This window comes from Astatotilapia calliptera, chromosome 7, assembly GCF_964374335.1.
Source record: "Astatotilapia calliptera chromosome 7, fAstCal68.1, whole genome shotgun sequence".
NCBI lineage: Eukaryota > Metazoa > Chordata > Actinopteri > Cichliformes > Cichlidae > Astatotilapia > Astatotilapia calliptera.
Window position 1 is genome coordinate 56,859,745 of NC_137428.1, and position 11,277 is coordinate 56,871,021.

An 11,277-nucleotide genomic window follows, 5' to 3' on the forward strand; every position below is an offset into this window, starting at 1 on the left:
TCGCCTGCACACAGGTGGTTGCGGTTTGTTATTCTGTCCCCATCAGTGATACAAGTGCCCCCCTTGTTTTGTTGTTTCAGATTTTTTGATTATATCCCAAATGTGGAAAAAACAACGTTGGAGATCTTGTAAGGGGCGTCGTGACACGGTGACGCAGAGTACAGAATGTGATCCGCCTTCCAGCAGTGGAATTTCCCAGTGTCCTGCTTTTTTATAGAGATCGCCGATAAAGAGTGACGTAGAAAAAGCTGGCAAGGAAGTGTGGAGTGATGACATGGGCTGAATGGTATTTTGCATTTTGCCAACTCTGTACGTCCTCTGCGAGCCAACTGAACAAACACTCTGAGTTGTAGTACTGTCTGTTCCTTGAGGCAAAGTCCTGCGTACGGCTTGTGACTTTCACTCACATGAAGCGTTTTCCACGTTATGTGGCTCTCTGATGGTCTCGATCACAATGCAGGGAATGCAGATCCCTTTAAGTACATTAAATACAGACTTTTTTTTAAACATTGGTACATTTCGCAAAGAATCATTTAATGTAAAAATTTGACACTGATAAATCATCCCATTATTTTTCACTACCTCTGTTTTTAAAAGTATCACAGAATTTTTTCATAATTCTTGAGGTGTTTTAGGTTTGTTTTTTTCCCTCCAACTTGACCCCTAACCGTAGTTGTTGCACGGGTGTTTCTGCACTACCCAGTGAAGGTGTTTCTCTTTTTTTTATGTCTCTTAGTGTGTATCTGAGAACTAGGCCAGGACAGTGTAAACATCTGGCTGAATCCAGCACTTGCTGCCTGTTGAGAGCCATGACAGATGGAAAGGGAGCGTATGGCTCAAACACTTCCATCTTTGACTGCACAGCAGTTGTCTTCCCAAAATAGCCCGTGCTCTACGGCCTTATATGTGCAGGCCTGTGTGGTGTGCCTGAGGGGGCATCATGTATCTAGGCCACACAATACGGGCTGTGGGCTCATTGTTGCTGCTTACCAGCAGGCCTATCACTGCCCCAGGGACGAAGCCTATCTCTATGTCTCAGGACAACACACCATGCATCTCATTCAGCTCAACCGTGAGTGTCTCCTTCACCTTTTCTCCTTCCTGGACAAAGACAGTCGGAGGAGTTTGTCCCTCACCTGTCATCAGCTGCGTGAGGTCTTCCTGGACCCCTGTCTCTGGAATCTACTCCACTTCAGTTCCCCTTGTCAGCTCAGGAAGGACAACTTTGTGCTGGGACCCTCGTTGCGTTACTTAACTATTAGTTGGTACTCCAGCATGGTCCTGCAAGTGTGCAACATTGAGGACTGGTTGAAGAGCTCGTTTCAGAAGAACATCTGCAGTAAACACGAAAGCCTGGTCAGCACGTTCCTGGCCCATGTCTGCTATATGTGAGTGTTTGTGTGTGGCTCTACCCTGCTGTGTTGTGTGATCAGAATGACAGCTGATAAAAGCTGAGAGAGGACACTGTAATATCCTGTAATAATACCTCAAGCACTGACTTTTAAACACCTTAAAAGTAGAGTAGAATTAACATGACATTGGCACAGCTTGTGTTCATCTTGACACTGGCACGAGAACAAATTGCGTCTCTCTTTATGTGTCTTGAGGATGCTCACACAATTTGGGGGAGGGGATGTTGCTTTCAGGGTCATTTACACCCACATCAGGGAACCAAATGGTTTTCATTTAAAGGCACGTCGCTCAGTCTAACTGCCATGTTTAGCTGCAGGCAGCATGGAACATGATCATTAGAAACAGATGGCATATCCACAACTGGCTGTGGAGACAGAAAAATGACACATCTGTGGGACACAAGACTGATTCTATTAACTAACATAACTGTGGTCACATATCAAAATATATTTAATGAATGACGTGACAGTTGGACTTGATAGGTCGCTGAAAAGTAGCCGTTTTGGCTTTTGGCCTTGTGTGCGTGGCCGGGTCCAGGCAGGAATCGTCCCGGAGAGGCGTAATGAGGTCTCTGGATAATTTCTTCAAGGCAGCCAGTAATAACAGTCAATGTGAGGGAGCTTGGCCACCACAGCTGGCCGGGACAAGAGGAAGGGAAAGGGGGAAAGGGGCAGTCTCAGTGGCGTGTGTACAACCCTGTGAGGACTTCCTGTATTGTGAAATTTGAGATTTGTGATGTGAGAGCTGTGAGATGAGTCAGAGTTTAGAACCACCCACTTCGTCTGAGGCTTGCATCTCTGTGTCCTTAAGGCACACTCTCTGCATACTGATAAACCCTCCCAAATTGTCAGAAGAAAGGAAGCGCACGTGACAAAGTGGGCGGGAACACAGAGGCTGTGGGGGTGATAAAGAGTGACTTGGCTCCAGACCCTCCCAGTCAGCTGCATAGTGGAGATTTATGCAGGCAGGTGGAGCCTACAATTGGCTCTTTGTTGCCGTCAGAGGAATGAACATGTGCTCTGTCTGTGCCTGCCTCTTCCTGGATAAGACTCCACGCAAACTCTGACGCCAACCTCGTGTCTATAGTCTCTTTTTTTATCTACATGGAAAAAACTATAAAACATAGCATGTCTTTGGGCCTCTTTTGCAGTGTACTTTCAGTGTAATACTCTGCAGAGCCAGAAAACTACAGTAAATCAATTTTCTTAAGGTCACAGTATTAGAATTATACAAGATTAATTAACATGCCTGATTTGCAGTATAGTGTGGGCTGCGCAGTGGGTGGCACAAGAAGCTTTGGCATGAGACTGGTTAAACATTTCTGAGTAGTTTTACTCCGATCTTTACTGTGCACCATTTGGATAAACTGATGCTTTCTCTTACATAACGAGAGCATGCGTGACTTTTGCTTATGAAGTGCTTAAGAGATTTATCTGACAGCTGCTTTGGAAAATATTTACTACTAAATCTAGAAAATAGAAGGTTCCAGCAATGTTTTAGGCTTTTTTTGACGCAAACCTTTCCCCTCAAACGACTGAAGGACACGAACAGTAAATGTACACTACGTCTCAGTTCCTTTTAGAGCTCACTGGATAATTTGACCAGACAAATTAACCGTTAGGAAACCAAACAGCTCATTACAGGCATGATTACAGGTTGGTGGTGTGGTGTTCTGCTTGTGCTCAACATAGACCAGTCTGCTCTTGCTGCTGTTTCTTTCAATGGGAACTACATCATGTCTCAAACATAAATTAAAGGCATAAAAAAAAAATTCTGAACATTTTAGCCACACACTGCTAGGTGGAAGCACTTATATTTGCCCTTGCTACTTTGAGAAGATCAAGGTTTTTGCTTTTCTTTCATTTTCATTCAGCTGCTACGTTCCTACAGTTGGCGAACATATGAAATATTATGGGAATGAATTTGAAAACTAGCTTACAGACGGAACAAACAAAGAAACCCATTAAAAAGAAATTATTTTCCACTTAAAAAAACAAGGTGCTATGAGGCGGTGCTTTAATGCGCCAATAACTAAATGCCTGTATGTATGTAAGTGCACATATTCTATGTGTGTGTGCAAGACAGATTCAGATAAGTGGGTATGTACATATTGGAATAGCACACAAAAGAGTCTGCGCACAGTGGAAGTTCCATGAGAGGGCGGATTATGTAATGGGTTTAAAAAAATACTACTCCTCTTATCTCTTGCTTCTATCCACTTCCTATCCTATGTCATTAAAAAAGACAAACGAGTCTCTAAATGGAACTGTTTCTTTTTAGTGCACTGCCCGACTTCCTCAATATTTTGTTAATGTCAACAGCGTCCGATCACATGCTCTGCTAAAGTCTCACTCTGAGCCCATGCAACAATGCAGCAGGGCACATGGATCGACTGCATGCTCAGAGGTTACTGGGGCACTGCCCTCAACACTCGCAGGCAGCTGGAATATGTCGGGCTCACATGTGGTGAAGTGGTAAGATTATGTAAGTCTTTATGTAATCTGCATCTGTCAACATGAATGACACTCACTATCCCTTGCCATCCCGGTGCCTGTCTACCAGCTCTGGCCTGCCGCTAGGTTGCAGTGCACTGAATGACAATCCAGCAGTGCATGCATTTCACAGAAACACTTGACATTTTGTTTTCAGAAGCGGTTTTCTCATTAAAATTGTTGTCGGCTCTTTTTTTCTTCACTTACTCACAAAAGCTTTTTAAAGAAAGGAAACACACATGGCCCGGTGGGACTCGGTGTACACAGAAGGTCTAGGTATTTAACAGCTCTGTCATTAAACACATCATGTGTCCATCTCGCAGTATATATATCCCAAGGCATTATGAGTAAAGATGACACAGTACAGGTTTTGTACTCTATGTGTGAAAAGTGAAAACCTGCCTCAGTTAAGCGACATGACTTACGGATGTCTCTACCACAGGTGCCCCAACTTGCTGTCGCTAACCATGTCTGGCTGTGGACACATCACTGACCGGGATGTGATTTCTGTGCTGCAGTGCTGCAGGAAGCTACGCTACCTCCACCTAGAGAACTGCGTCCGCATTACTGACTGCAGCCTGGAGGGCGTGGTGGCTCACGGAGACAATCTGGAGGAGGTGAAGGTGGATTTTTGTAGGAATATCACTCAGGCAGGGCTGCAGCACTGTAAGGAGATGAAGCCAGCCCTTCAACTGACTGCTGAGAGGAGCGCTGACTTGATCCCCGACAGCAAGCCTGAGGAGAGGGTACCAATCAGGAGGACACTGCAGAAGGTCCTGCAGAATTCCTGATGGTAGCGGCTCACACCCACACTAACTGGGACCATAAAAGAGCATTCATGTAACTTACTGTGTAATGACTCTACTGTGATGTTTTGTATGATTTGTATTTAATTTTACTTTGTTATACCTTTTATATGACACACATTAAATATAAATTTCTTTTAAATCTTGAAGAAATAGTTTGACATTTTTGGAAAAACGTGTAGTAAAGATGAAGATGCCACCAGGAGCTGCACAAACTAGAAACGGGAGGGAGCAGATCGATTCTATCAAAAGGTTAAAAAAAGACATTTAGCAACTGCAGAAACACAAACTGTTTTCACACCGCAGCCCTGAACTTTTGTTGATTTTGAGAATGTGACAACACAAATGGATAGACATAGCTGGACTAGACACAAAACAATCTTTGACCTGCCAGCTCGCTTGTACAAAGTCTGTGCAACGTTCGATTGGGTCAGTCTGTGCCCGTGTGAGAGCAGCTGCAGGTATCAGTCCCGTGTATCCATGGCCTTTGCTCTGCTCTCTGCACTCTGCTCTCTCTATCCAGATAGTTCACCTGCCAAACACGCTAAACCAAACACAGTAGTGTCTGAGGCAATCTCAAGCTATGTCCCAAGTTGTTTTCCTGACATTGTCCAGAGTTCCCATGTGCCAAATAATGACAAAATGACAAAATTTGAGTTTGCATAAGGGGTCACGTGACCTGTCTCTTGGCCAGGACTAGTTGACAGGCAACAAATGGAAACTTCAGGAAGTTTCTTCTTCCAGCAAAGTAGCTGCTGTCACACTGAATGACAGATCTTCTTTTGCCTTGTCTTATTTCCAGCACAGGCATAGGAGTGTTATCAATCATCTCTGTGTATCTCCAAATGATTGAATAGTCATTTTCCCTAAATGTCAAACTATTCCTTTAATAGCATTTGATGGTTTGATTACATTTTTTACAACCACTCCAGCATTAAAAAGTAAAATACATAAAAAACCCTCAAACACGTGTGTGGTCGTGATCTCCATCCAGAGAGGAAGGATTCTCCCAAGGAAAAATGCCTTAAGCCTGAGTTGTCATCTTACGTAATAGTGACAAAATTAGGCTGAACAGGCGTGTCTGTAAATACCATGTGACAGATTTATGACAGGTGACTGCGGCAGCAGGGTACTCCTTAATCGCTAGTTTCCGACACTCAGTTTTCCAATTTTTAATTAACTGAAGCAGTTCAAGTCGAGTGAATTTGATATGATACAAAGATAAGATGTAAACCTCCAAAGCTTAAGCAATTAAACATCATCATCCAAAATCATGTGAACTTCACAGAAAACTGGCTTTTTTGGAGATTAGGAACTTGTTAAACATACAGCTTTTGTACTGAAAATTAAGCCTTGAAAGGCGATGCAGGCACCCCAAATTTTCTGATTTCTTGCAAGCCATCAGTCTATACCTAGATGGTTTGGTAACAAACTGTTATTACACTAATTGATGCGTTATTACGATAATACTGTACTGTAGGAAAGCAGAAAATGGTGAGAAAAAGGCAGGCAACAAAAGGAAGACAGACTGGTTAATCGAGAGTTTCATGTTACAGAAAGACTGTGACTCAAAACACAGAAAGAAAAGAACTAGATGGTAAGCTCCAACAGGTGAAAGACCTGAACTTAAACCCTATCAGGCTGGTTTGGGATTAACTGAATGGGCAGAAGAGTGAAAGAAAAACACTTGTGGGAACATCTGCAACGGTTTTGAGGGGGAAGAAAAAACTTTCCACGTAGTGTTTTATATCTATAGTCATAAGTCATAAGTAAGGCTGAGTGAGTGCAAATATTGAATGTTATTTATGAGACACACAGATTATGGGGGATTATGCTAAATTAAAGAGTGTATATGTATATTTGTATGAGTTTGACAAGAACATCTGAAAAGCACACAACTCACTACTTGTCCTTATCTAATTATTCCTATTTTCTTTTTGTTTGGCCATGCAAAACTGATTAAGCAGTGTAATGTGGTCCATGTGGTTTGGACTACAACGGTGGCTCTCAGACCACAGAATCCTGGACTCAGTGCAGCTGGGACCTTGGATGACCAGGTGGAAAATACAGAGTGAAACTAATAAGACTGTTCCTCCAAGTACAATGCAGCACATGTCAGTAATACCACAAACTCCAGAATGACCACAGAGTGAAATCAAAACATCTCTAAAACCAGTTCAACAAAAGCTGAACGTAAACCAGGTAGGGGTGGAAATCATAGCATAACTGTTAGACTTCATTAGCTGTAACTGTGCGTACCTAAAAATCGACAAGTCAAGTTTTATTTTCATCTACATGTGGGAGAGGATAGTCTAGCACGTACTGTTTTAATCTTGGTTTCCAACAAAGCAAGCCCCAAGCCAACTATAATTATCGTTCTGGACTGAAACACAGGTGCACTGTTTGGAGGCCAGACAACAAAAAGCGTATTATTTACCATCAAATACTGGCTGAAACTGTTAGGAGCTAAGTAGGGAGAAAAAGTCCTAATGCACATCCGGCTGCCTGCAGCAGTCATGCACACAAACAGCACTGAGTGTCAGACATGTAAAAACACGACTGTATCAAAGCATCACTGCTCTGCTTGTTTCTACCAGGGGCAGTGTTTTTATGGTTGGATGATTGTGAGGGAAGATAATGAAGAAAGACTTGAACACGTGTCCATGTGTTTTAGCAGCTACAGCTGATGTAATGTGATTTTTCCTTTACATGTGAAAAAAAGAAAAGGTTTTCACAGGACTCTTTGCAGTCCTGTGTAAAAAACTAAGTAAACCCTTACAGTTTCCCTAAAAATTAAGAGGATAAGCAGCAGCCAGGTGCTGCTAGTCAAATCCACTTGATGAACTGATCATCAGCAAGTGTGGGCATATCTATAAAAGCAGAAGTTCTGGCAGTTTGCTGGTCTGGAGCATTCAGGTGCTTGTTAACACTCCTTCCCAAAAGTGGATGTGGATGCAAAATCACACTACAGGCCTCAGTTAGTGTGTTAAATGTTAAAGTTCATGGCAGGGAAACTAGGGTTGGAAGGGTTGCCAGGAGAAAGCCTTTTCTCACTTAAAAGAACATGGCAGCATGGCTTATGTTGTATCTGAGTAAACCACAAAACCTCAGGGGTAATCTCCTTTGGGCAGACAACACCAAAGGAGAGATGTTTAGCCATAATGCCCAGCACCGTGTTTGGAGACAACCAAACACAACAAACACATCATGTCAACTGTCAGACACAGCGGTGGCAGGGTGGTGATTTGGAGTTGTTTTGCAGCCACAGGACCTGGTCACATGGTTGCAGTCATCCTTGAACTCCTCTGTATAACAAAGTCGTTTAGGGCAGTGTTAGTTTTTGTAGCAACTTTTGATTTAGTTTTAGACACATTTAAACTCAAATCATATTGTTTAAGTCATAATTCAGGCATCTAAATACCTTTAGTTTTAGTCCACTAATTATCACAAAACTTTGATTAGATTCAGCTGACAAAAAAAAAGTGTGAAAGTTTTTCATGTTATTATTTTTCATGTTTGTTATTAAATGGTAAATGGTCTGTATTTGTATAGCGCTTTTTACTAGTCCCCCCTAGGGACCCCAAAGCGCTTTACACACCCAGTCATCCACCCATTCACACACACATTCACACACTGGTGGAGGCAAGCTACAGTTGTAGCCACAGCTGTCCTGGGGCAGACTGACAGAAGTTACCGGTGAGAGTTCCTCAATGTGGTTCAACAAGGGCCTTACTTTCCTTGACGTCCAATGTGAAATGTCTCCATATGTCTACTCTTCTCTTCCTCCAAAGGGTTGACATTTTGGGGAGCATGGGGCTAGCTGCACCATTTCCCATTAAATGTGGGTGTACTACCTGACTGCACAAGGAGATTACCTCCTACCTAATTATCTTCCCAGATTATTTTCATAATGTCAATCCATTTCATCATATGTTGTCCTTTTACATCATTTTTTATTTAGTTATTGGGAAACAAAAAGTAATTGACCAAAACTATGACGAAAATTATTGAACGAAATTAAACCAGGTCCAGAGTAAAAGGTGAGGTTACAACAGAATGTCTGAAAAAGAAAAGACAGGAAAGAATAGCCCAGTTAAAGTCCGGACCTCAAGCACAGAAAGTCCTGTGAACAGCTTTCTTTTTCATATGAGTGTATGCAGTCGCTTCAGTCTATCTGGACTATGAATAAGGTATTCAGGTCCAGCCTTCACACTTGTGGATTCTGGGAAAAGTAATTAGCAAAAAAGGCCGTTTATGCTTTCTGTTTTAGATATCTTTAGAGGAAGTTACAGTCTAAACTGAGCAACAACTTTCTGTGTTTTTCATGTATAAACCCATGTATCCACTGAATTTGTAGTCTTCTCGCTTCATGAGAGGACTGTTCATGAGAGTGCTGGTGAAATATAAATCCCCCCGAGATCAAATGTGAACCCCCACAAGCATATGTCTCCACTTGTTTAAGCAGTCCTGGGAGAGAACACAGTGGATTTGGGTGTTGTGGATAACTACATCTTCAAACAGACCACACTTTGCAATTATATCCCCATTTTATGAGAATAGCCAGACACAACTTTCACGTTCCAGCGTCTCAAGCTGAATATTGTGCAATTTTAAGACTGAACTGAATGGCCTTTGGTCACATAATCCACTCAACAGGTTGCCCATCTGCAAAAGGATCTCAGCAAAGGTATAAGGCATGAATGTCACTCAAATGAAAATAGGCAAACATTAACAGCAGAACATACTCATTATGCAACACACTGACCTCCTGTATGATTATATAATCATATTACCGGGCTATTATTATAACTGATGCATCCATGTAAGGCAGCTGTGTGTGAAGTAAAATATTTGTTGGTAAAATAGCATGAAAAGCACAAGCCCAAAATGTGTATGTTAAGTGCTTGAAAAACTTTATTTTATTTACCATTTTATTCCTTCCCCCCAAGAGGAAGCTCATAACAACAGTATGGCGTCAGCTTCACTTTCTGCAGGCTTATGTTCTTACCTGCCAAAACCTGCACGTTTAAGAAGGGAGCTGGAAATCGGTGTACTCTGAGGCCTCACCGAACGAAAAGCACAGCAAGATTTCAACTCTGTGATCCTGTCGGAATATCATATAAAAAGCAAATTGCAAGGGATTGATTGAATTTGTTAATGTTGCTCCATTAGAATAACAAATTTCATTAAAAATCCTCTGCCGAGGGACCCAGCTAATCATTTTAATTAGCCGCTCTTGTGGCGTCACGTGGAGAGATGAAAGACCGTGATGTTAATGATGTGGCATTTTCTCGTGTTTCATTAGGCAGTCTCTTACATTTTAATGTCCATCAAAAGAGAAAAAGGTCATTTTTAATTCCAATAATTAATTTGTTAGTATAATTTGTGTTTAAAATATACAGCATGCTGCTGGTCCCTGACAGATGAGGTAACAATAGCAGATTAAAAACAACAGTTGAAAATCAACATGTGAATAACACCGAGGCGCACGCTTCCAGAAACACGTTCTTGCAAAGTTTGCTCTCCGTGCTCTTTTGCCATGAAATTATTCTGTTTATTTTAGTCCCCCAGCTTTTACTTAATGACCTCTAAAACTGACAAAAAGGGAAAGTTAAAGCAATGGAAAAGATCCTGAACAGAGATTGTGTTCTTTTAAGCAAAAGAAATTCACTTTTTTTTTCAACTTAGCCCTTATTTGGTGATTTAGGATTGCACTCACTTGGCAGGCTAGGAAAGGAGACGACTTGCTTTTCATCTGCTGTGATCAGTTGTTTCATTGTAAAAACAACTGTTGACGGTCTTGGCAAAAGTTTGCACTGGTGTTAAATGGACCAGCTGTGACTTGTCCAGTTTCTACTCGAGTATATTTTTCAAATTGCTTTGCCTCTGATGGGAAGCTTGACTAAGTCTCACAAACCTCTAAAATGTAATGATGCAAAGAGTTCGAGCAGGTCTCTCCACCTGTAAAAGGAATAGTTTGAATATATTCACAAACAAGTGAAGTTCAAAGTGACAGTTGTTAATTTAACCAACCAGCAGCCCCAAAGTCAAATAATTAAAAAAAGAAAAAAGAAAAAAAAGCAATATAATGATTTAAAAATTGGAAATATTGAAATAAATAGGAAAATGCATAATGGGATTCATTATTGCAACAAAAGAGATCATTTGTGTGAAACACTAGAAAACTGTGAAGTTTCAATAGGATTTTTCTTTTCGAGCATTTCTTTGCCTAGTTTGTGTTTGTCTGCTTTGGATACATAATATATGTTATATAAAAGATGGAGGGACATCTTTTGTAACCAGTGAGTGATGTGACTCACTGGTTCATCCTTGAGCTGAGCATTTCAGCGGTTGCCGTCTTAGTTTTTTCTGAAACAACAGACCTCAGTCAGGGTTGGATCTGACTGAGAACCCTGGAAAGCTGCATCCTCATACTGCAGTGACGTGTCAATAACAAAGTGAGGTACACCATAAAGCATACATTCCTTTAGCCTCCTTTTTGATTATAATGGGGAAAATTATTTACAAAAGGAACCCCACGCTGCTTCAAACACAATGGAAAACCT

The 11,277-nt window shown here is 41.5% G+C and overlaps 1 protein-coding gene across 1 annotated transcript; it reads left to right on the plus strand.

The window, feature by feature from the left end:
• The first annotated feature begins 694 nt into the window (after positions 1-694).
• fbxl22 (F-box and leucine-rich repeat protein 22) lies at positions 695-5,677 on the plus strand. The gene is made up of 2 exons (XM_026175871.2): positions 695-1,388; positions 4,348-5,677. The coding sequence occupies exons 1-2, from the start codon at positions 817-819 to the stop codon at positions 4,694-4,696; spliced, it is 921 nt and encodes a 306-aa protein (XP_026031656.2). The 5' UTR covers positions 695-816; the 3' UTR covers positions 4,697-5,677.
• Positions 5,678-11,277: the final 5,600 nt, after the last annotated feature.